Raw genomic sequence first — 26,716 nt, 5'->3', positions numbered from 1 at the left:
CTTCCTTTAAAAAAAATCCTGGGCTCTCTGCTCACGATGGGTGTACTTCTGCCATGGCTCAGAAGTGTGTCAGGGTAATTCTCTAAAGCTCTATACAGATGAAAAAGATTACTGAAGAATGCACAGGCACTTTTCTTTTTGCAAAGTATGAAATAGAAGGGGCTAAATCCCCAGGGGATAGAAGTTATATAATTTGGTGATGCTATGCTGATTTATGCCTCTTGAGAGTTTGCCTGCAGCAGAAGCTGGAGGTGATGAGAAGAGATTGGATGAGAGAAAGACCATCCAGGAAAAATTCATCAAATTTGTCATTCTTGAAAGGACCATCATAACATATGGTAAGGCATATCATTTACCTCAGGCTCGGAGGAAAATGATTTCTGCTAGGAGAATATTAATTTTATTTCTTAGAGGATCAGCTGACAGGACAGGCTTTCTTCTGGCTGGTCTTCCCCTTCTGTTTTCTTTGAAGGGAAGGATGGAAGCTTGGAAATGTCTTATCTGTAGCAGACAAGCAAGCTGGCATTTTGCCATCATTTTCTGCTAGCAGAGAGGATAATGGTAATTATATGTCAAAATTTAACATTTCTCTTCTTTGAAAGAGAACTTTTTAATGCAAAATATTTAGAAAAGTCAGATCTATTCTGAGGCAGATAAGGAGCTAGGATTAGTGAGCTGACAAATTTTTCTTAAGCAAAAGGAGTTTTTCTTCCTCTTCAGGGACAAGGGGGAGATGAAAAAGGATCAAAAGAAACAAACATATGAGGTATGTAATGTAACTAGGCTGCAGCTTCAGTATTGAGTAATATTTGGGAGACACTCAAAGGAACATTAGCTGTCCTGCTGCTCATTCTGTGGGAAGGCTGTGAGAACTTGCTTTGCTAATGAGTTCCAGTCCTTTTGATTAAATTGCTATTTCTTTGTTATCAGGAAAGTAAATTTATCTTGTGCTATACAAAATTGAGTCTATTTCATCATCACCTTTTTGAGGAAGGGAAAGTGTTTTTCTATAAGCAATTCTAGCATCCCCAGTTGTTGCAAGTTAAGCCCTTGGTCAACCATGTCCTTGGTCAGTTAATAAAAGTAGAAAGGTGTTCCCAGGCTGTGGCACAAGTTACCATACTGGTGAGATGCTTAAAAACGTGGAAAGCTTTGCTTTCTTTTTAATCAGAAAATGAAGACATGGTTATTTTAGATAGAACCTGTCCACCTTCTATTCATGTACTTAAAATTTGTCATTTCAGTCTGATTTTACAGGTAATTTTCTAGAATACATGATTTATAGAAATAAAATTTTACTTAGAAAATAAATTTATGATTGCAAGCTTTGAGGAGATTAGTATTCTTTATTTTCTGTATTTTTCCAAGAACAAGTGTAAGCAACCATCTGTTATATACATTATAAGATTGCTCCTCAGCAGTCTGAGAGAAAGGAGATGTCAACCTTCTCCTACATTATCTTCTGGAAAATGGGATGCCAGACATTTTAAAATAATTTTTGAAGGTAAAATATTGGAAAGAATATTGGAAAGAAATCTTGTTTTGAAACGGTTTTTTATAATTTTTTCTAATTTGTCAATAATATGTAGTGATCTGGATCATGAGGAGCTGGCCTGGATTCAGCCACACTACCAGTGGGATATTTGGGAAAGCAGGTTTTAATAGAACTGCATTATCTGCTAGGCAGACTTGGAACCAGGCAGTTAATTTGCAAATTTTGACTGTGTTTCCTTAGTTCATGTCTGCCTCTACTTGTTTCTTATTTTATTTTATAAATGTTTTCAGCTTCCTTTAACCACAATCATGGTTGTCCACAGATGAGCTGATTAGATTTACATAATGCCTGCTGACATAATCCCAGGAGAGTCTTTGGACAGTATCTCATTCGAAATGTCCATAATATAGAACAAATTTTAACTGAGTTAATAAAAATAAACTTCAATTTCCAAATGATTTTCCTTTTTGCCTAAAGAAGGATATTAATACTTTATCCAAACCCAAAGAAAGGTAATAGAAATAGTGCTCTCATCAGGATTAAAGGAGAATGGCTATCAGTAATTACTTTTCAGCTTACTCCACTCAACTGCAGAGATACAATTTTAACCTGATCTGAGCAATCAGCTAAAATTTTGGTTAAGAGAAATTGCTGGGCTTTTTATTGTTAGTACCATTCTATGTATCAAGATGAAAGTCTGGTGTCTTTAGTACATGAGAAACCAAAACTCTTTGTTACCATTTTTTTTTTTAAAATTCAGGTTTCTAAACCAGTTTCCAATCAGTGTTGAGCCTCATTGCAATCAATGGATTTTCCTTTAGGTTCTGTCCTTGATACAAATTCTGCTGTAACTTAGATTTCTGCATTTTTCTTCATTTGTCAGTGTTTTCATATCTTTTAGAAGTAGAGGTGTTCAAGATACACTTTTGTGTTTTTTCAAATTTTGATTTCCACTTCTTTCAGGTCTCCAGCCTCTGATAAATTACTACTCCTACATAGTGTGGGTTTGTGCTTGCTACAGATTTGTACTTGAGTTTCTTTTTCCTTGGCACTTCCTTCTTGACACACCTTTGCACATCTCTCTTTTAGTCTTTTGTTTGTTAAGCTAAACAAAGGAAATGTTTCCAGTTTCTTCTCAAAATTTCCCTGATCATTGTAGAAGTCTTTCTCTTCCAGATACAATTAATTCCTTTTTCAGCTATAGATGATAAAAATCAAGAACAATAGAATTTAAATTATTACATTAGTGTTGATATCTATGTACTAGAAATATATTATCTGATAAATTAAAAATTTCATTTCCGTAGGGACATCATTTTGATCGCTCATAATTACTTGTGATCTGCTTTGTACCCAAAGTAGTCTTTATATATTAGCAGTGCATTCCCATACCAGAAATTTCTGAACAAATCCAAACGGATTTTTTTGGCTATAATTCATACTATGCTCTGGTAATTTATAAAAATATGTGGTAAAATTGATCCCTCAAATATCTGCTGAGAAAGATGCATTTGTATTTTTCTTCCAGCTCTTTTGGTGAAGTATTACATAATTTCACAATTTACAGTCTCCAATATCTTGCACTAATTTCAAATGTTCTTTATCATGATAATTAGTACTAGCAAATATGACTTAATTTAAAAAGCTGAGTGGCAGATCTTCTGTTGCTTGCTCCCTCACTGCTTAGGTCAGCTCTATTTGATATGAAACTGATTTGTGATGGATTCAAAGTGACCATTATTTCACCTTGCATAATTCACAGGAAATGAATTTGCTTTCTTTTTGCCCTGTGAAGAAAAATTAAATAAAAGCAAACTATATATGTGAGTAATTTTTGTATGGTATAAATATTTTGTATGATACTTGTTGATAATCAAGTTGATAAAGGGGATGGGTTACAATGTTTTTGCTTTGACATCTCAGAATAAATACCTATACTTTTAAAAATGTTCCTGTATTTATACCCTCCCTCTGCTTTAGCATTGCTAATGAAATGTTAAAATCTTCACTTTTGCAAAAAAGAAATGGTGTTGACATGAGGAAAAAAACATCAGTAAGGTCAATGAAAGTATTCCATTAGCTGGGATAATGTGCACAAAGGAATAATATTATATTTCTGAGTGCATTTATAATTTGTACTGAGATTTTAACTGAACTCAGGAAAACAGTCTTCTACCCTGTGTTTTGCTAGCTCTTGAATTCTTCAAGTGTCCAGCTGGAGGACAGACCATGTACTCTGTGAGCAGAAACTCTAAAGTGATGTGTTGAGTGGAGATTGTCATGCAGTACAAGATTTGCTGGGAGAGCCTACATAATATTTATGAAAGGTGGCTTGGCAACCTATAGTTTTTATATCCCTTCTTACCATCTTATTGACCTTTGTATCCTAGCAAGTGGCTTTTGGGGACTTTTTGAGGAAGTGGTTGCTGGCAGCTTAGAGATGTGGGGTTGCACTCCCTTACATAGTTGTAAGTAGGTACTGGTCAGAATGAATAATAGCACTCAGGGTCAGTACAGGAGAAAGTAACTTAATATTTAGTGTTGGTGAATTACTATTTTTGTAAATGATCTTTGAAAATAAAAGAATTACCTTTGGAGATATTCCTGTTCCAAACTGATGCAGGTAAAGCTGTTTTCTCCTTTCATTGCTAAACTTGCCTTGTTTGTTTTTTGAAGGACCTTTTGTCTCTTTGTGCATATGCATGTATTTTTTGTGCGTAGATTTAGCAATATTTTCTGGGTTGAAAGTGAATTAATGAGTTAATCTGGAGCAAGTTGAAAAGTGGCAGCTTTAGAGAACATTCACAATGTTCAGAAGTGGCTCCCTGCCTACCACTGCCAGCAGCAGTAAAAAGACAGTGTCAGGTTGTTGGACATCAGGATTAACTCTCAGAGAATATAAAAAGCAGCATCAAGTCAGGCCTTATCTGGTTCTCTGTTGCACTTCAAAGCTTCACTGACTGGCTCTGCCAGGCTGCTGGACACTTCACTGGAGACCCTGTACCAGTGTGGGGCTGACAGCTCCCTTTCCCTGGAGATGTGGCATCTTTATGTTGAGGCAGTTGCACACTGGATAAAGTGAACCCAGTTAAAACTGATAGTGGTAGCTTCTCCCTCTAAAGGGAAATATGTGGGATTCATGGATGAGACCAGTGCCATAATGTGAATGACTGTAAGCTAAATTTGTTTAACTCTTCAGTTACACAAGGGAATGATTATTACAACTGTATAATAATAATAATAATAATAGTAATAATAATAATAATAATAATGTTAAACTAACGGGATAGGATCTGGGTGAATTAATTTAGACCCATTCACTTATACTTTCAGCTTCTGCTTAAATTTTGAAGTAAAGAAGGTCATAGAAATTAATTTGAATAACACTTGAAGAAAGCTGAAGTTAAATTAGGGTTGAACTTTTCTTCCAAGTTGTCAGTAAAATTCAGTTGGTAGCAAAATGTTTCAATATGTCTTGAGAGAAAATTTCCATGTGTTTGAGATGACCTGAAAGTCTCAAAATTAGTATCTCACTATATGAACACAAATAATTGTTCTGTATGCCTGGAATTCAGAAAAATTGCTAAATGATACTTATACCATTTTGGTGGCACTGTTTCATCTTAGTTCTGTGAAGTACTTTTTTTTTTTGCATGTTTGCTGCCATAATACAAGCCACAGTAAATATAAAGAAATTATTTATAATAATAAATTTCACTTGGAAATATTACTTTGTATAAAACATATGTTTTAATAAAAAGTTCAGTTATTACTTTGTCGTCTTAATAATTTAAAAATTATTAAGGAGGTTACTGTACATTGTTAGCTTGAAAGGTCTCTCATATCAGAAAAAATTCATGCATGATTGTTTTGTTTGATGTCAAACCACATTTTTGCTGTCATAACACTGGCACATTTTCAAGTCATGCTGTTTTCTGGCTGCTAGCAGGGAGTAATGGAAACAATGCAGTAATCATGCAATTTATTAAAAATAGACACTAAAATACTAGTCAAACGATGTTTTTAATTGAATGGGGACTAGGATTCATAAGGCTGCATAAAAATAGCTATTTCAGTATCCCAGAGGAATTAAAAGACCTTGTTGCCTGTGAGTTGTTTATAATTTATTTCTGGTGATTTTCCTTTAGATCAGATTGTGATGCTTCTTGTGAGTGGTGACTGTGCTTGCTGAGGAGTGGTCATGCAAGCAAAATCTGATAACCTCGATATGTCACTTCATCTGCCGTTTTTCTTTCGTTAATGCAAAGCTGGTTGCATAATATCTAATTTCTCCTTTAGCTGACCAGAGATGAAAACAAAATCTATAATGGCAGTGCTAGGTTTTATAAAAAACGCAAGTGAGGAGTTGAAGGATGTGGCTTGTTCTGTTTGGACGATGCAGGATTGCTTTAAGCAGTAAGCTTACTGTTTTCAGATGGCATTAGCAGCATCAGTGATATAGCTGTGTCAGCCTCCTCGACTGCTGGATGTCTGTAATCGCACGGAGGAAACTCTATTTAAGATCTGATATCTTGAGGGTAATGACTCCAGCACTTACTGATGGACAGAATGGCTGTTAATGCTTTCTTCACTAGCCCAGAAGATTTTGAAAGATAGATAGGTCTGTGATGTACTTTGATAAGACAGGAAATGCAATTTTTGGGGGTCTCTGGAAATAGAAAGGTCATGCAGCTTGGAATCGGTGAGACATTACAGTCCCTAAGTCATCAGGTATGACCTCATGGTTTATACTAATATTTCTAACACAGGGTTTGTTTTACAGTTTTAGGTCATTTGCAATCTCTTTGTCTGTGTAATTGCTTCATGTTGGATTTGCCAGAGGATTTATAGGGTAGACTGTTTACATAAGCAGAGCAACGTATATCTTTGAATTCTAATATGTTAATTGTTATTTGAAAAATGCAAGGTTATTCTCTATATATTTTAAACCTGTTTTATTGTGCATATGTTTTCTTTTAACTCATTAATGGTGAAAGGTTATCCCTTTGCTGTAAAATTACAAGATTGTATTGCATTTTTATTTTGCTTTATCTTTACATGACACACAAAAGCTATTGTGATTGTGTTTGTCATATGAAATGCAGTATAAGGCAACTGTTTACCTACAGTGCCAGGTTATTTAAAACAACGTATCACATTGTGTAACAGGACGGAGCTATTCTGCAGGAACAGATCTTGCTTCATTTTGCAGCAGTAGATTATTTTTCTTTTTGCTTCATTTCAAATCAGTTTTAAAAATAGCTCATGGAACATAACAGTGAAAGTTTGGCAAGATAACTCTCCTCTTTTTAATTATTGCACTCAGTGATGCATAATAATACTGTTGGGTTGTAGAAAAAAAGATTAATATCTTTAAAATTTAGAATGTTGTTAAAAACCAGATTAATTTTGTTGAAACATGTCTTTTTTTTTTATTATTTTTTTTGTAGCTGCTGTCAACTTTATTGCAAGACTAATACTTGTAGATCTGCTAATGTGTTTTGATGACGTGTAGGACAGTCAGTACATAAAAGAAAACAAGTATATGGGTATTTTCCATAGGAAGATAGTGGCCTAATTTCATATATGGAACTCAAAATGGATTTGGAGATACTGTTATCACTTCAGGTGTTAAAAACACTAGATAATGGCTGATGTATTCCCTTGAATACATCATAGAGCAATTATATTTAAAATTGTAGGAGAAATTTATTTTGAGAGGGGATATTCGGCTCCATCTTAAGAAATTCTACATATATTTGCAGAACATTTCCATGGCAACGTGTTTGACCATGTGTTTTAAAAGCTCAGCTGAAGCCTGAAAGTAGTGGCAATTTTTCCGGCTCTTGCTTTACCCTTGTGGAACAACAATTTTCACGTATAACTGGACAGCAGATTGGCAGGGGTGAGCAGTATTTTATGACCCCAAAGCACAGGATTAAGTGATCAAGATTTAAAAATATTTCCATGTATCCACCTAGAAATGTAAACATGTAAGTAATGGATTTGATTTTGCATTTAGAACTATATTCTGGTTTCACCCCATTTAACAACATTTTGCTGGAGCCGAATATGTGTGTGACACAACAGAAGATCAGACTTAAGTTTGTGCAGCAATGGTAAAAAGTCTGTCTTAATTTTTAATTAAAAACATATTTGGAGAGCATATTGTATTACTTGTGCTGCCCATAAATTCCAGTTTCCCAGTCTATTTTGTCTATCTTACATTCTTACTAATAATGGTCAAAGACTACCCTGATCTTAAACTTGATTGTTTGGCATGACTTAACTATACCTTTCACTTGCTACAAGATCCTTTTAATCTGTTAGAGTTTATTTTCAGTATTTTGATGTACTAGTCACAATGAGTACATTCTGTTTCTTGGCATGGAATGAAATTCCTGAAAGTATTGGTTTCATGGTATTTTGGTGCTTTGCAGAGTATTTATAGACCTTTTAATAGGACCAACCCTCCCTCAGCTTGTTTTCCTTATTCAGTTTACAATCTTGACTTAACTTCATTTTGAAGTTGTTCCTTCTTTACTCATTTGAAATAATTAGATCTCGATGGAATTCTGCATCTGGAAGCTGTAGCACTAGGTTGTGCTTGTCCTGGACTCTCTTTCATCACTTACACTAGTTCTGCAAACTGCATTTTGTGAACGGGTTTGGAATGTATCTTTGATACAATCTCCAGTAGTGCAGTGACATCCACTGCAGCCTGTTGACAGTGGAAACTGTCTGCAGAGGAAAATGAATTGATGCTTGAGGGAGTTTGTTTTTAGGTTGTTCTGTTTTGAAGCAACATTATTACTGATTATTGCAAGTGAGTTTGTTTTTTCACTCAAAGGATATGGTCCCATTTTAGCACCTTGACCCTTTGGAGGGGCTAGAGCGTGACACCCCAGAAGAATGTATTAAGGAAGTAAAGTTCTTTGTAAGAGAAGAAATTGCAGCAAGATAGTGTTAGACACATGAAAGCAGGGAATTGGACAGAAGGGATCTGAAAACTTAAAACTGCAAACTATTTTGCTTGTTTTACTTGTTTAACTCCCATTTCTAGTCCCCTAAAAAGGACAGGTTTGAGAGAGCCTTGCTGATATGTGGACATACTGTACAAGAATAGAGTCATTGAATCCAGGGCACTGTGTTAGCAGCAACTTAACAGGAAGGCATTTTTGTGCCTTCTTTAAAAGTGTATCATCTCTCTTCAAGATGATTGGTACTGTCAGTATTTAAAGAATGCTGTGCAAGGAAGGATCTCTCCAAATAAAGAATTTTTTCCCCTTGACTGAGAATAACGAATACACATCCATGAGTATGCATTTCTTTAGTTTTAAAACATTGCTACTTACAGGATTCTCTGATAAAGATCTCGTAGAGAAACACTGTTTTAAGAACAGTTGGGCAAGAAGCCAAATATTTGTGTAATTTACCAATTTTAACCAAGAATGCTCTCACTCATGCACGTACACAGTTGTGTTGGTTTTACTTGTTACTGATTGCTGTCCTGATTCCACAGTACTGACTTTTTTTGGTTGGTTGTAGTGCCAGTTTTTAAGGAAATGAGAACACTGGGGCAAATGGGAGAACATGACCAAATATTTGAAAAACCCTAGAAGCAAAAAGTACTTGTAGAGTTTGCTGAAAGAATTCAAGTGTTTTTGGTGTATATACGTCCTCTTCCTAAGACATGACCTTCTTCTCTGGTCAAATTCTTCTCAGTAAGTATTTTAATTAATGTATCAGAATTAGGGAAGGCTTACTATAAGCATATCAGAAAGGTTTAAAACCTAAATCAACATAGCATAAATATGCAATAGCTAATTGCATGGTCACAAAATACATAGGCACATGATGAGCGTTCCAAGAATGTTCCACTCCGTTTAGTGTTCCAAGACTATCATCACGTGGTCATACTGAATAAAGACTATTTGAAGGAGTTTTGCTAAGATGCAGTCTGAAAATGGGAATAAATCAAAATTATACCATGTTAATCTGTTACAAAAATTAGAATAGAGTCATATTTAGTCCCAAAAAATTCCTGTAGAGGTGGAACTACCTACGATGAAGTAGTGGGGGAGCTGAGCATGTAAATGCAGTAAAAGAGAGTGCTTATGCGTTACTTAGAGTGGCATTTTTGAGAGAAGAAAGTATCTCGGTTCTCTCTCTTTCTCTCTCTTTCTTTACCCTATGCCTCTCTTTTCACTCTCCCATAATGAACCTCCTGAATAATATGACTTATTCATGTTTTTCTTGTTTCCTTTCAAGACCATATTTATTTTGCCTCACTTAATTTTCCAATAAATGTTAATAAAAAAACCCATTAACCTGAGTGCTGTTACACTACTGTGGACAGTGGCTTTGCTGTCATTATAATTTCTTTTAAGTGGAAGCTGATCCATAACTCTGGTAAATTCCAATAGATTGCTTTATTAGTAAAATCAACATTTACCGCAGATCACACAGAGTAAACTCCATACTACTTTGCCATACTGTTCTCAGTGTAACCCTAAAATTGCATTCCTCAATAACTTAAACAATGTATATATCAATAAGGAGACTACAAGACGTGACAGATGATAAGGTAGGGAAATACTGCTATTCCCTTATTACCAAGGGGACCAAGATTTTTCTTATGCTGAAGTGATACTTCTCGTATTTAATTTGTATCCATTTGCTCTTACCCTGTCACTGGGCAGCACCTGGGGTTTAGCCAGGTCTTTTCTACATTGCCACCAGTGAGGGAGTGGTATGTTCTGATAAGACACCTCTGAGCCTCCCCTTTTCAGGCTGAAACAATCAGAGCCCTCTCAACCTCTCCTTTGATGGCCTTTGTGTCCTTTTACTTCATTATGTCCATTTCACTCGTAAGAAGGGAATCTAGACCTGCTCAGAGCTCTCCAGTTATGTCTCAGCTGGGCTCAGTAGAGGGGCAGAATCACATTTTCTGATAAGGAAACTTGGATTGTCTGTTAACTAGTCAGTTAATTGCAGAAAAATTAGCACAGAAATCCTTGAAAAATGAGGACTGAATGCACAGAAAATTATAATTGGTAATCTTGTGGAGAAGGAAAGCTTTGAAAATAGCTTTACTTAATTCATAGCAGTCATTTTAGTGATGAAGCTTCCTCTTGTTTCAAAATGTCTTATATAGAATCTGCATCTCCCAATACTAATTGATGTAAGAGGATAAATCCTAAAGAGAAATGCTGGACTAATATTCTGAGCTAAGCAGACTTCAAAGTAACTGGATAAAAGGATATTATCTGGAATGATATCACTAATCAAAAAAACCCAAAAGGTAAACTAAATGGAACATGACCTAGAGGGATTCAAGAGTTGTGTTTTTAGTCCACTTGACAAAAATAATTTATTAATTTCTAGTTTTGCTTGAAATTCAGAGTGAACTCAGAGTTCTCAAATGTTCTCAAGTGTTGGAGCAACCACCAACTGATAAAAAATATTCAGTTTGATATATTGAATTATGTAAAACAGGAATTAAGTGACATAAGGGAGCGTTGAGCTATAGTAAAATTTTTCTCATTTTTATAATAGCTTCTTTCTGTTCCCCCAGGCTGCTTAAATGAAACAAAAATGTATATAGGAGTCTTCAGTGAGTTAAGATCCATCCGTTTCTCTCCTGCTAGCATAATGAGCTCACTTGTTTAAATTCTCTTTATTAAAGATTTTATGCAGGTATGCAGAATCATTAAAATACATGCAAGGAATCATACCCATATGGTTTGTATCCACATTTAGCTCAATTAAAAGTATTCTAGCCAAAGCAATATCAGTTTTATGTCCCAGTCTTGTGATTAGAACTTCCTGAAAAAGGCAGTTCATGTCTATGTCTGAATCCTTCAAGTGGAAAAGGAGAGAAATACCTTGTCCTTATATTGGTTAGGGGAGCTGCAGTTATGCAAGACCATTCAGGTGTGGAGTTCTGTTTTGGAGACAGGAATTGGTGTGGTGGAGACCTGATAGCAAGTTTATGACGTGAGAGGATGAACTATGCTTTAGGTGAGTTTCTGTCTGAGAGGTAACCATGCAGGTCAGTTATACCAGCTGATGTCACATTTTAGTTAATTTTCAAAGGCTATCTAAGTGTTTCTGTTCTTTTTTTCCTGCTAAGGTTGTCTGAAATGCTTTAAACTTGAAAAATAAAAATCCTTCTCTTTCCTTTTTTTCCCTTCCCATTGTTTTCTAACATTTCTAGTCCATTTTGGTGAATAAAAAATTTTAGACTCCATACAAGTATGTGTGTCTTAAGCAGTGGTTGTGCACATCAGAACTTGTAATTTAAGGTCAAACAACTTTTAGTACCTACGAAAGTTGAGATTGGTTGGTGTTACCTCAGTGTTGTCTGCCATGTAACATTTGTAATGGAGTTAACTGAATGATCAATAGAAAAATCTAATACATACAAAAAATACAAAACAATAATTTCATGACAGGGATAGTAATACAGTGGTTTTTCATTTTGTTTTATATGCTGCTGAAGATTATTGCTTAGATTCCACATGACAAGTGTAGGCCTAGCTTTGTGAGTACTACTATGGATGAAGCTCAGTGTCTGACAACTGTGACTTACCTTAGCTTTAGAATATCAATTATGGTAGTTGTGCTAATACAAGTCAAAAATATGACAGCTTATCTAGGCACAGGATTTAATGGCAGTGACTGGATACTGCCAGTGAAGTTTATCTGACATACGAAATGTGAAACACACAGAAATGAAAAACTGTGTTGGCGTTCTTGTCTTCCAGAAAGAACTGGAGACTTCTTTCTCTGGGAACTTGGTTGCCTTGTTGCCTTTGGTAGACTGGATTCTCTGCTGGATCTCAGTGTTCTGTCACCAGTCCTTCCGCACGTAGTCATGAGTGAATTTCTCATTGCTGCTTAGTGAATGTCTCACGGTGACTCACTGGGTTTTGTTATTGCCCAGTCTGCCTTCTGCTCCCCTCCTCCTCTTTCCTGAGTGATTTTCTCATTTGTAGGGTGCAGATGTGCAGAAATTTCTCAGCCATTTAACTTCTAATGCAAACACGCACATTTCCGTGGATGTCAGTGAAAGATGTAATTTGCGCTGTCAAAAGTAGTTACTAGCACTGCCTTGTGTCTTGAACATCTCCAGCAACAGAAACCTCAGCACAGAAGTAAGACATGCTCTGAGTCCTTTTCTTGCCTCCTTCAACAGATAAGAACTGTTAAATTGTTTCCTTTTTAGCATCATTTGCAATTGCAGAGACAAGAATACGTTTTAAGTAATGTCTGTATCATCAGCTATAAACAAATTTTCCTGGTAATTGCTTAGACTTTATTTCTCTCATGGGCCTCCTTTCATGTCCATAGAAGTGTCATTATCAATTTCTAGTTTAATTTCCATTTAATTTTCCTGTCTTTGCTTGGCTACACTGTACACACCCGTAGTTCTCTAATTTCATGTAGTAATGTAAAGAATGGCACCTTTCTCTTCCAGGAGAACTGAAGAATCTCTTATTCTGTTTATTCAAGTCATAGCAAACAAGATTCATGCTCTTTTGCTTTGGACACTTTTGGCAGCTTCTTCTATACAGAGCTGGGCATCAGGGATCCTGCAAATTAAATTGATTAAACCTTGGAGCCGGTGCTGTTCCCATAATGGATGTTCCTGCCTTCCCAGCATGTTCATCACCAAATATCTTCTTCCTCTCTTGGTTTGCAGTCTACCATTTGGGACAGGCACATACACTGATCTAGAGCAGATCACAGAGGAACGCCACCACACTTCTCAGAGAACAGCAGGTTTCCAGTTCAAAGATATGAAGGGAGATTTCAAATAAGGATGTTACACCATATACAATGTTTCACCTGTAGAATTTGGGATGATAAACAACCTTTTGTTGACTAAAATAAATTCTGTTGGAAGGATATGCAAATTTGATACTGCTTCTAGGATGGCTAGCAATATAAAGCAACATAAGAGTAAGAAAAAGAATGAGCAAGTAACTGTGAATAAATAATAAATAAGCTTAAAATATCAAAACAAACTCTTTAAAAAAACCTTTAACATTCCTCTGTTAGAACCCAGGCTTCTGTATGTCCAAGGATGCAGAAAAACCAGTGATGTTTATTCCCTTGTGCACTATATCTTGAGAAGAATTAAGCAATCACTGTGCAATTCTGGCAAATGATCCATAAATGTGGTTAAAATTCCTGTGAGAACAGGACTCGGGTTAGTCCAGTTCCACATTTCAAAAGATTTATTAGTATACATTGGCTTGAACTTTTAGGGTTGTTACAGGGTGTACAGATATAAAATGCTTTGACCAGTGCTGCTTATATGGACTCAGCATGCAGGATAAGCTTCAGGGGATTAAATCTTCCCTAGTATAACTATGTCAGAGCAAATCATCCTTATCAACTAGCATTTGAAATCACCATGTTGTTTGTTAAAACATGTAATGTGTGTCAGAGAGTATATGTGTAACAGCTTCAGATAACAGAAGTTTGAGGATATATGAAGGAGAAACAATTAGTATGATGCTGCTTCCTTTCTCTTTTTGATTTTTGATTACTTTATTGGTGCCAGTTTATCGTCGTGTTTTCTGATGTTTTTCATTCTCTTATATCAACCTATGTGTGGATTACCCTTCGGTGTAATGTCCTTTCCTTCTTCCCTTAAATTATATCTGCTTCTGGTTCAGCTTGTGAAATTCCTGTAACTCCCTTTTTTTCTTCAAGTGCAAAACTATCCTCTCTATTATTTTATCTTCTGTTTATTTTCTTGACATTTCTAGAATGTTACTGATCTCAAAGAACCGAGATGTTGTCTTTCTACCTCCTGCTGTTCCCTCCAGCCCACAGAGATTTTTTCCCTTGTTTATTAACACTGCCTCATCTCTGGTTCTTTCTGTGGGGATTGTTTATCCTAAAACATTATCTACTCTGAATTTGGGTCAAAGAATTAGGTACTTCTGTGCTGTTCTGAGTTCTTCCTGCTCCTATTTATTATTTATTTATTTAGCAATAGAATTTCCTTCTGCCTGTCTTTCTGTTTTTATGGTGTACTTGCATACAACTATACCTATTCCCATCTCTGTCTGACTTTGACTTGTAACTTTCTTCCATTCATAATTTCTCACCCTTCAGTCTCCATATGGATAACCATCCAACTCTATATCTGCCCTGGTGCTGTTTCTCATTTGAACTGTGTACCATGTGCCAAATCAGCTACATGCTTGAGTTGGTCTTCTCTTTGCACTGTGTAATCCAGGTTCCTTTTCTGTGGTAACTATTGGAGCTTTTAAAAGATTTTTATTCTCTCTGTCTCTTGGAATGGGACTTTGTAAAACTTCTGTTTTGTTGATCTTGATGATCTTGATTTCTTATTCCTCTTTACTTTCTTCTATCACCTTACCAGTTCCCTTTAGGCACTGTTTTTTGTTCTTCTCACAGAGCTCCAAGCCCTTCTGACATTTATGGTCCTGGCTGACTCCCAGTATCCATTTTCTCAGTTCCTAATGCCATCTGCAATGCCTTGGAGATACTGCTGACTATCTCTGGTGAAAATCTTTTGATTCTGCTGACTTTCTGTATTTCTTAATCTCTGGGATTTCTGTCATCTGTTATGAATATTTTTGCTTGCAGTTTGCTTGTTCTGTATTTTTATTAGTCATACAACCTTCCATTCAGTTTATCTATTACCTTATCTCTCCATGTGAATTTCTTAAAACTAACAAACTAAGGTCAAAATTCAAGCTTCCTTTTTGTTTACTAAAACAGAATTTTAAGTTTTTCATTTTTGTTTTTGTCTTTGAACCTGTTCCAACTAACTTTTTCTTGGTCCTATCCACATTCTGACCTTTAAAAAAAATTTTTGCTTCTTTTCTCGTGAGAAGCATATCTGTGAGAAGAAATATGTCTGAGTCTCTTCATATTAAAAAAAAAGCTCAGCAAAGCCAACCCTCTACTTCAGAAGTTTCTATTTACCAGATTAATGTCCTAACCCTTGACCTCCTTCATCTTCTCCCACTCCTCACTCCCCCATTTGTATGCTTTGTACACTTGTCTTAACTTCTTGTCTTCTAATGCCTTTCTAGAACTGCTCACTTCTGGTTTCTGTCTTTTGCACTGAAATTTATGTCACTAATGTTCCACTTGACTTCTTCCTGGAGGAATTCCAGTCTAATCCTTTATTCTCCTCCACTCCATCTGTCATCTCTCTGTGATGCTGTGTTATAGTCTTCACTAAATTTTGTTGTTCTTAGACATTTGTCATTTTGTCCTTGTTGATCGTTTCTCTTTACAGACTCAGTTTTTTATTGAGTGGGTCTTCCTCTCCCCCTTCTCTTTCTGTATGTAGGTGTGTGTTTAGATCTCTCAGGAATCCATCCTCAGCTTTGCATCCTCCTCCACACCTTACTTCAGGTAATTTAGCCATGAGCATGACCTTTATGAAGGCACCATGGCTTTATTTTTAGTGGTTTTCCCCCAGTCTGGTTAAGCCCTGCTTAACTCAGAAAATTTGCTTGGTCTTCAGTGGTGACCTGAAAGTAATCATGTCAGAAATAATTCTTTCTTTTTCTTTCCTTTTCTTTCCTGATGTGCTCTTTTTGCTCTATGTGGCTCTGAGAGCTGACAGTTCCTGTTTGGTCATGTAACCATAAATCAGATCGAGGTCTGGGCCCCTCAACACTGTGACTGTTATGATCTCATCTGTCTGGCTGACTTTAATGCTTACAGCTCTTCTTCACTTGATTATTGGTGTTAATATCATCTTTGCTTATCACTCTACTTACATCACTTGCTATTTAAGGTCTATTTACTCATCTTTTCAAATACAAACTTCTTGTCTTTCTTTTAACAGCTTTGCAACTCGCCTTGTCCTTTCCCTTCCAAGAGAGAGATTTTACCACAAGGTTGAATCTTGTGTTTGCTCTACTGGAAGTATAGTATCAATTTTGATTTTCCAGTTGCTATTCATCTTACAGTCGTTAGTGAACTTTCTTTTACAGTGCCCAGTTTTGAAGATCCTCATCAAAACTCTTTCTGTAGTCTATAAAGTGAATCATAACCTGTTAATGACTTGGCAGATCTGCTAGTTGTGTTCATCTTATTACACTTAGATTACTAAGTACCCTTAACCCATGGCTATTTATTGTTTGTATTCCTGTAAGCTGTTGCATCTCCTTTAAGTGATGTGATTATTGAAATATTTATAAATTAAGTAATTTTTATTGACAAGTACATCATGCATATATTTGCAGCATGTATGTTAATGAAGCCCATAGACATTCTTTTTCTTTACATATGCATATGTATTTAATAACAATGCTACTCAAAGAAAAAGTAGGCAGGGCTTGCAGGTCAGAGGAAGAATGCTTCTGCAAGTAAATACAGATCAGCAGAATATTATTGTTTCTTAATACCTACATTAAGATTGTGCTTGAAGAGGAAGAACCAGTTACACTAAATCTGAAAGAGTGTTTAACACTGAAAGAGACTCCACAGGGAAGTAGTGGAGTCACTGTTCTTGTAATTGTTCAAAAAATGGGTGAGCAAAAACTTTGTGTATAGTTAAGTGGGTATGGTGAAAGTTGGTGTGATGTCCTTGGAGGTCTTTTACAACCTTAATGATTATATGATAAGCATGGTACAACTTGTAATAAATCAAAGATTGATCCAAATATCTTGTGGCATGTTTAAATTCAATTTTCTTTTTGTGCTTACCACAAAAGAATCCATCCTTTAATAAAAGGAGATGGTGTTGTCTTGACAATGAAGGGTATGAAGGGCATCTGTTGGATGTTATTTTTTGTCGTTGTGCTTGTAACTGTTTTCACTTTAGAGCAGTACAGTGAAGTAAGGGTAACTAAAAAATGTTATTATCTGTGATGTGGCAGTAAAATTTGATATCCAGTAATTTCTGCTGTTTTCCTAAAGTACTGGCCACTGGAGTCATTTAGATAAATACCCTTCAAAGCTTTGTCTGATGGACATCGTGTCCTTCCTCGCTGTTCTCTACATTTGCATAGGGGTCTGTCAATTTAGTGGCATTATGAGAAAATTGACTATGAAAATAATAGCAGTCTTTTCTAAAAATAAAAGAAGCACTGATGAAAGATGTAGTGTCCTGTTCATATCTACTTTATAGTAATAATTGTCCTTTTTTCCTTTCTAAATTTGCATTCTGTAATTTCAATATGAAGCACACTATTAAAGTCATATCACTTCTCTTTAACTTTTAGCTGGTTTTTATTTGCAAGTGTCTTGACTAGTCTAGGACACCAGATGTTGCTGTCCATCACATGGAAGTGCTGATTTTAAAGCTTCCAGATTCCAGCAGATGAGCAATTTGTACAAGTTTAATTCTTTCATCCCTGAGAAGTAGGAAGACTAGTATTTAATTAATATTTACTTTTGATTCTTTGACAGCACATTTCAAATTCCTGACTATGTATATTGTGCTGACTGAAGTTGTAAGATATAAAAGTCCCTCCTTATCTAATCCACTGTCATGATAATTTTCCCAAAATATTTTGAATAAGTCTTCAATATGAAAATTTTCCTTACAGTGTAGTGTTTCATTGCCTGGGCAGAAATTATGGACAAGTTTATTTGTCCTGTTATTTCTAAGAATACGTTAGCAATTTCATTATCACACTTATTTCTTTTCTGCTTTTTCCTTCCCTGTCCTTACTGCTTCTGTACTGTTTCCTGCTTTCTTAATACCTGTGCGAATTAACTAGACCTGAGCTTTCAGGTATCTGATAGTATTGTAAGTGCCTTGGAGGATTTAATTATTTTCTTATCTTCTTGTGAACAGGGGGGGCTCCAAACTCTTTCCTTTAACACTACCCTTCCTGGTCACCATGGCTTACTGATGATCTGAGACAGATGAAGAGGGAGAGCAAAGTTAATCAGAATATCATTGCTTAACTATGAGATGAAATGTTTCTCCTTTCTTGTGCTCTGACTGTATAGACAGTGCAAAAGGTCTCGTCATTTCCATGGTGGCAGCTGTTCATTTGCATGCAGCAGAACATTTTTCAGTGATACAGATCTGTGTTTTTCAGTCACATCAATTACAGTTGCCTTGATTAAAAATTCACTCATGACAACAAAATCATATAGATCAACCTAAATCTTTGGAGAGCAGAAATACTGGGTCATCAGTTCTAGATTTCTAGTTTTCCTCTGGAGTCCAGTGGAGAAAGGGACTCCCTTAGTGTCCCAAAACCTGTTTTTATCTTGGTAAGAAATGTTGGGCTCTTCCCTCTGGCTTGAGCAACTTCCAATGGGATGAAGTAATTTTATCAGTCATGCAGTGGGACTCAATGGGCCATTAGCAGAAAATGACTCGCTGGAGGAAGGATGGGTTGTGAGAAGATAAAGAACAATGCCCCGCCTGTTTTCAATGGATGGCCCATTAGCAGAATATCTGCCGTTGAGATAAGGATCACTGCCCCCACCCTCAACAGACGGTGATAGAACAGATACCTTTTATCACACTCTGTATTGTAACGTGTGGCTTATAATCAGGTGCAGCTTATGTATGGACAAAGAATGAAAAGTTGCTGGTACCCGGAAGTGCGACTTATACTCAGTGTGGCTTATAATCGTGAAATTACTGTACTATTTTTTAACACTTCAGTTAGATTTGGTTCAGCCAGGTTATCTCCACTGCTAGAATGGCAGCAACATCCCTAGTGTTGGCAAACTACTTTGGAAGGTCAGCATGAGAAACCTTCCTGCTGCCTTCATTAATCCTTGCATTGTATTTGAAGAAAGTGTTTGTCAAATACACTTGAAAGTGGTTTGAGAAGCAGAATTGTTGAACATTATATTGGTGTTTCAGAGAGAGTGATTTAGTTTATTATTTAGTTTATCTTGCTGGCTTATGATGTCAAAAAAGGTAGTTTTGAAATGTGGTTGGCATATATTTGCATTTAAATATGCAGTTGCCCAACAACCTAATTTTGTGGCTGGCTGTAAAGGAAAACTCCTCTCTTCTGTGTTGTAGTTGTTGTCAAAATGGGTTCTGGTAAGTTGGTCATGACCCGTTTTCCTCTTTGCACTTTCTATTTCCACATGAGTAGCTGCTTCAAGAGGACTGTCTTCTATGATTCTTCTCCCTGACCCTATCCTGAGGTAAAGAAATCTGAAAACACATCATCATTTCTGAGGCTGAAGGAGACCCCTTAAGTTGGGAAGTGTATCCAACTTAAAGCCAAATACAACTTTCTGCTGATTAAGAAACTAGCAATTACATGCATTTTTCCCTTTGCTACCCAGCAGCTAAAATCCTATTGCATAGTGGAGTAAAGTCTGCATGTTCAGCTTCTAACTGCACCTAAATAGGGCTATTATCCTGGATCTGTCCTCTGCTGGCACCAGGACAAGAGACAAGCCAGACAAGCTAAAATTAAATCTCATTTGGGCTTTGGATAAAGTCTTCCCATCCATCTTCTTGCTGTTAGAGTTCTCTGTAGTAGTTGACATAGCCATTTCTATGAAGTGAGAAAAGAGGTTTTCAGCTAATGGGACTGCACGAGAACGGCATATGACATTGAAATAGTAACCACAGAGGAGAAAATAACCATCTATGCTGTTCTCCCCTCTAGAACTTCTCAGTATTTCACAGTATAGTAAAAAAGTATGAAGTAAAAGGAATAAAATCTCAGTCATACAGAGGTTGTTACCCTACTTCTATATGTACATAGCAGCAAGGAGTACTGTCTTTTATTTATTCAGACATCTGGCTGAAACTAGCGATTGAATAAAGATTAGCTTGCAAATCTGACAGAAGTGATAGGGTAGAAGGAAAGGCAGAAGTTTTGAGGCTGTGAACATGACTGAAAATATTCAAAGCAACACAATAACCTAAGTGCCTTGTTCAGGTTTTTTAAGGATTTTGCATCACTTAGGCAATCCTGATAATTTTACTCCAAGGCTTACAAAATATGGTAAGCTTAGCTGCGATTAGTTGTAGGTGCTTTAAAACAGGCACCTGAATCGAAAAAGAATGTAACAGTTCATTATTTGATTATCATATGCAGTCCTCTAACAGGTTTATCAAGCATTTTAAGTGGAAAAGTTTTTTGGTCCATGTTCTATTGCAATTGTGCCCACCCCCACATCTCTGCCCTGTTAGACAGACAAAGTGGGGCACCTGACCATTTCAACAAGTTAAGCTACTATTTTGCCTTGATTTTTTGCTTAATCTATTCAAATAGAAATGTTGTCTTCTGTTAGATAGGTGTATGGAGAATAGATAAAGAGTGTATCATGTTTGGCTTGCAAATGGAAGGAATGTATTATTTCTACCTAAAATGGCTTTTCTAAGAAAGAAGATTTTGTACCAAATATGAAGGAAATATTTTTGTGAGCATTCATTTATGTGTCAGTTTATAGCTGCTGTATTGTGCATAATGATATATAACAAGCACAAGATGCTTCAATGCAGATTAACACAGGAATTGCAAGTATTACTGAGATTTAGTTCTGTGTAAAACTGCTTTTTTTCCCCTCTGCATGTTTTGTTTTATTTATAACAATACCTTGTACTTAGAGCTAATGTCTGAAATTATTCTCTGTTTTTATGTTACAGAAATTGCATTATAACATTAAATATGTGTTCAGTCTCAGGCCTGTAGCAAAGCAGTTCTTTGAAGCCAGTGCTGATTAGTGCAATTTTTAGCAGCATTGCAGAACATGACATTTCATTATTGAGTCATGCTAAACATTATCTTGGCTCTTGCTATAAAAATAGAAAAGAGGGAAAAAAAGAAGACAGAGAGGGATGCTTTTATGCATATGACATGCAGCCCTGGGGAAGATGCAAATCTGGGATGAAAACTAATTGCTTCTTACTTTGTTGTGTGGATGTGGAGCAGAGCTGACCAAAAGGAAAGCTGTGCTTTATGTTAACCAGTAGTGATTACTCCAGAAAGCTGCCATAAAAGCAGTACCATTAAAGGGACACTTAAAAAAATGATCCTTCAGACCTTACAGAACACACCTTATTGCATTATAAATGTGTTTTGATGGTTCTTCTTTAATAGGTAGATAAAAGAGAAAATGATGATTTAGTGTAGCTAGTGAAATGGAAAAGCAATTATATTTCATCTGAAAGATGAAATTCACTATACTTTCCACCTCAGAAGATTTCTAAATATGGTTATATGTAATATAAGCAATTAAGTATGATAGTATAAAAAAGGTTAATTTTTTTAACCCTGTGTGCCTGTCTTCAGAAAGAGAAAAGAATTGCAGCATCCAAATTGTGGGCATTAAATCAGTTTTGGGTGAGCCTGTCTGCTCAAGGACAGTTTAAAGGACAAGACTAAACATGGCAGTCACCAGTGATTTTCCTCCTACAACAGGGAGGCAGGCATCTACATGTAACAGCTTTATAGCCATTTAGATTAATTGTCTTTGCAAAATATTTCCAATATGCCCTTGGTAGCTCTTGAATTCAAATAACTTAGTTTTCCATATCTTTAGTAATTCCATCTTTATGAAATTTTAAACTGAACTTAACCAAAATGGCCTTAAAAATACAAATACTGTGTAATGGATCTGTAAAATGAATACAGCACAAAACAGTAGTGTTGGAACTGGGAAGGTAATCATGTGTGTGGTGTCTGCAAAAATGTTTAGTATTTCATTACAGGCCATTGGTAAGGTGAATACACAGGTTTTATACCACTAACTTTATGATAGTATTTATAAACCGAAATGAACATCTTAGAGTTCCATCTTTTAAGCATACGTAATGATTGATAGCATAAATAAATTTAATAATTGTACATTTGTCATGGTTTAACCCCAGCCAGCAGCCAAGCCCCACACAGCTGCTTGCTCACTCCCACACCAGTGGGATGGGGGAGAAAACCAGAAGGGTAAAAGGGAGAGAACTCATGGATTGAGATACAGACAGTTTAATAGGGAGAGAAAAGCCACCCACACAAGCAAAACAAAACAAGGAATTAATTCCCTGCTTCCCGCGGGCAGGCAGGTGCTCAGCCATGTCCAGGAGAGCAGGGCCCCATCACAGGTCACAGTGACTTGGGAAGACAAACGCTGGCACTCCAGATTTCCTCCCCCTTTCCTCCTTATTTCCCCTCTACATGCTGAGCATGATGTCATGTGTTCTGGAATGTCCCTTTGGTCAGCTGTGGTCACCTGTCCCAGCTGTGTCTCCCAGGCACCCCCAGCCCCCTCTCCAGTGTGGCTGAACAAGGAGCAGAAAGGGCCTTGGCTCAGTGTAAGCCCTGCTCAACAATAACAAAACATCTCTGTATTATCAGCCCTGTGTTCAGCACAAACCCAAACACAGCCCCCTACCAGCCACTGTGCAGAAAATTAACTCTGCCCCAGCCAAAACCAGCACAACATTACAGCTTTCTATTGTTTGTAGGAAGGCAATATTTCATGTTTTATGCTGACAGGTGTTCCTGAGTTCCAGATGGCATTTCAGAATTATGTAGGTTGTCTAATCATCATTAAGGGGCTTATATGGAGAAGCAATTAATACCATGATTATTTTCCTTATGAGTCAGCAGGTGTGTCATATGCATAATTCCTAGTGTCTGAAAAATCAAAATGGCTTCTGGTCTGTTATGTATTTTACAGAAAGAAAGGTGAAAAAAGATTATGGTTTTGTTGATATGATTTATGCTGTGAGTATATTAAGAATGTAATTAAAAAGGGAGAGGATTTGACTGAGAGGCTTAAAAACTGTGAAAAAAAGAGTGAAATATTAATACTCTCTGTAGCTGGTTTTTGCCTTATATTTGCCTTATGTTTATTGAAAACACCGAACAAATACCAGGACAGAAAATAAAAGTAGCCAGGTATTGAAAATTAGTAAAAAGAAGGATAAAAAAAAATGTTTTCCATGTAAAATAAAAATTTCTGTGTTACCCACTTTGACTTGTCTGCTCAAAATACATTAGGTACAGATATCATACTAGTAGATCAATGAACCTACCAAGGGAAAGATAGTGAGACATACTCTTCACAAGTATTTAATACTTCCCTGTTGTCCTAATCTCTTGTTTTCTAATGTATATTTATTGTTATGCTAATATTTCATTTACTGGAGTGATCGACAGAGATGATCTTTAGTAAATGTTTGCCCAGTATCCAAGTAGTTTTTATGATACATGCAACAGTGTCTTTTAAGAGAATATACTGATCTTCTTGTAGTAAATACATATAATACCTGTGTAGATAGCTTCAAATCAAATATTGTCACGTGGACTTCTGTCTACCTTGTTGTCTTCTAGAAGATTTGGAATATGTCCTAATTCCATCATCTAGAAATGTACTGAAGTTCTACAAGAGTATGTGTCTACATTAGCACATACATATTTAAAGGCCAGTTTCATGAGCCTTTGTACAGATCCACCTTTGAAATCAGATAATTTCCTTTTTCTCTCCGCCCTGTCACCTACAGTGTGACAAAAGCATAGTTTATAATAGCTGTTAACTAAAAAGAGACAAAAACATCTGTCATAAAAATGATGCTTCTCAGCTTTTCTAAAAGTGTAGTTTTTCATCAGTTAAGTTGTTCTGAGTTGTGGAAGAGCAGTGCCCAGTTCTGGGAGGTGGCAGGTTAAGGATCTACCTCCTTGCCACCAGTTATGAATTGTAATTAGGGTTGTATCATAGCTAAAGAGGGTCACTTTGGGAAGCTTTCCAGGAGCTTTTTTATTTTGGAATATCTTGATGTTTATTGGAATATCCTGGGTGGTGAACTTTATCCATACATAGGTGGGAAGGGCACTTAAAGCATTTGGTTTTGGTTTCTATGTCATGGGCCCTTTTATTCCTTCCAACCAATAAACTTAAAATTTCTGGCAACAACTGTAGTCTTACTTTATACTCTGATAAGCAGGTTGTTTATATAAGGATTGAAAATCCACACTCCAGGACTCATGGTGACATTCCTCCTTTGTGACTACTTACCAAAAAATAAAGTCATTGATGGTGGTTAATTCCTTTTATTTTCTTCAACTTCAGATAGGTATTTTCAATGCAATGTGGTTGCCATGTAAAGCATGGAGAAGATTACTCTACTGTCTGCTTTTCTGTACTTGCCACTGTTTGAACTTCTAGTATGAAGAGACAAATATAGTAACAACTCTACTTATAAGTATTTATTTAATATATATTTTTTTTCTGTGAAATACATGCAGCTGCTGCTGCTGCATGGTGAAGGTCATTCCAGCATTCGTCTGGAAAATGTAAGAGATGAAAAAACTCATGGACTGAATAGAGTTGCTGGGCCTTAGTCTCTCAGGAGCTTGTGGTTTTCATGTAAAAAGCTTTGGCTTTTTCTTGCTATTTTATCTCAGATCCTTTAAGTCTTCTATTATGTGTTTGCTGGTATTGTATTACTTCAGGGAAATAAATTTTAGATCAACTATTGTGTGATGACTATGTAAACCAAAAGATTTTAACAAATATTATGAAAAGGATAGTGAAATGTTAGATTGTTTATGACAAGTTTATTGCACTCTGGTTATAACTTCACTGAAATATAATTCCACTGGCTTCTCCAGCATTACTCTTAAATTAGGCTGGCAGAAAAAAAACCTCAATACATTTATTCTTATGTATTTTTGTTGAAGTTGTGTAATGTAAAATAATTGCAAGTTATTAATATATATTGGTTTGATGTTAGAAAAAAAGAAAGTTTATGCCTTAATGTTTTCTATAAATTTGTTATTTCCTGTCATTATCTAGCCACATGGGTAAAATTTCTTAAATTGAATGACTTGGTGCTTCTGTAGTGCCTTACAGCTCTGAAATGCTGTGTGAAGATTTATTTTGGCACAGAGCAGCCCAGTGAGGAAGGTAGATGTGTAAGTATTATTATCCCTATTTTACAGATGGGGAAGCTGAGGCACAGAGATTAAGTGACTTTTCCAAGGCCACACAGCAAGTCAGTGGCAGATCCAGGATTAGCGCTCGGGGACTTCCTGGATCCCTCTTCCATGCTTTAAGCTGTAGACCACAGTGTTCACTGGACTCAGCAAGCAACTCATTGCAATAATGGACAGTTCCAAGGACTTGCACATGGTCAGTGTGTCCACCCATTTGTTTGCAGACTGCTGCAGTATGTCTGTATGGTTTCACTACTCCAGTCCTTGCAGATTTGTGCCCTACATAAAATTTTGTACCTTCATCATCTTCAAAGGGGGTAAAAGGAAAAATGTTAGAATTTTGAGATAAATATGGCATGATAATGAAGAACATTTAGTTTTCATGCTTTATTCTGAACCTGCTGAAACTGATGGGCCAAACTGCAGTGGATTCATGACTTTGAGGATGTTAGTGAGGAGTTTGTTTGGCATGAATTCTGTTTTCCATGACTGTATTATGGTTAGTCTTGCCTATACTTTCAGTTTCAAACTGTCATTTATTGCTGCACTTAAAAATAATAAGTTCGTAGTTTTCCTGAAATTCTAATAAAAAGCAGAGCATCACTACTGAAATTAGGTTTTCAGTCTCTGTTCACCCAGGGAAAAGTAGAGTGGGACCTGTTTTTACTTGTATTGCAGCAGTCCTCACCGCCTGATGAATTTAAGCACTAAAATACAAGTGAACCTTTGTCTCACCTTTCCCCTGCTCCAAGGGGGCAGTACAGGGATCACAAATTACTTCTAGAGTAAATGCAGTGTAACTTTTGTACTGGTAAATGTGAGGTGGCTTTGATGCTGCTCCCTAGGAAGTCAGTATGTTCAGTGCGAGGCCTGTTTAATTGGACTTTGCTCAGAGTTTGACAAGTGAACTGCTAACAACACAGTACTCCCAATTAAGCTGTTTTTCCCTGTAATATTAATGGAATAAACCCACTTCTGAAAATGAGGCAAGGCTGAGACTTGCTGTGACATTACAGGAAGAGGAGGCAGAGAAGTAAAAGCCTGCCAGAAGCTGAAAATTGAACACATGGGAAAGGAGAAGTCAAAGTGTATGAGCATATTTTGATAAATATTAATGAATTAATTTGTATTTAATTTATTTAGATAATCTGTAAAGGCTTTAAACTGTCCAGCAATTTAGTATTTTTCCCACTGTAAGTTTTCCTTAATGTTGCTTCCTTTCTGATGCAAATGTCTTGTGCTAGAATAGTGCTTTTTATGATATGGCTCTAATACTTGGCCTTTGACATCCTACCTAATCACTCACCCAGGGGTATGGCATTGTTATGTTTAACTGCTTTAA

At 36.3% G+C, this 26,716-nt stretch overlaps 1 protein-coding gene across 7 annotated transcripts in view; it reads left to right on the top strand.

Moving 5' to 3' along the window:
* Positions 1-26,716, top strand: part of SLC4A10 (solute carrier family 4 member 10) — a 150,789-nt gene that overhangs the window by 27,453 nt on the left and 96,620 nt on the right. For 2 of the 7 annotated variants that reach the window (XM_033065129.2, XM_033065128.2), the window contains exon 1: positions 5,801-6,226. The exons of 1 other annotated variant lie outside the window; for it this stretch is intronic. In XM_033065129.2, coding sequence (XP_032921020.1) covers positions 6,146-6,226 — 81 coding nt within the window. In that variant the 5' untranslated portion in view covers positions 5,801-6,145. Of the gene's footprint in view, positions 1-5,800; positions 6,227-25,380; positions 25,571-26,716 lie in introns of those variants that run through there. 4 more of the 7 variants (XM_033065131.1, XM_033065132.1, XR_004418494.2 and 1 more) reach the window with 4 other exon arrangements.

The sequence above is a fragment of the Catharus ustulatus genome, chromosome 7, assembly GCF_009819885.2.
Source record: "Catharus ustulatus isolate bCatUst1 chromosome 7, bCatUst1.pri.v2, whole genome shotgun sequence".
NCBI lineage: Eukaryota > Metazoa > Chordata > Aves > Passeriformes > Turdidae > Catharus > Catharus ustulatus.
This window is presented reverse-complemented; position numbering and strand designations above follow the sequence as displayed.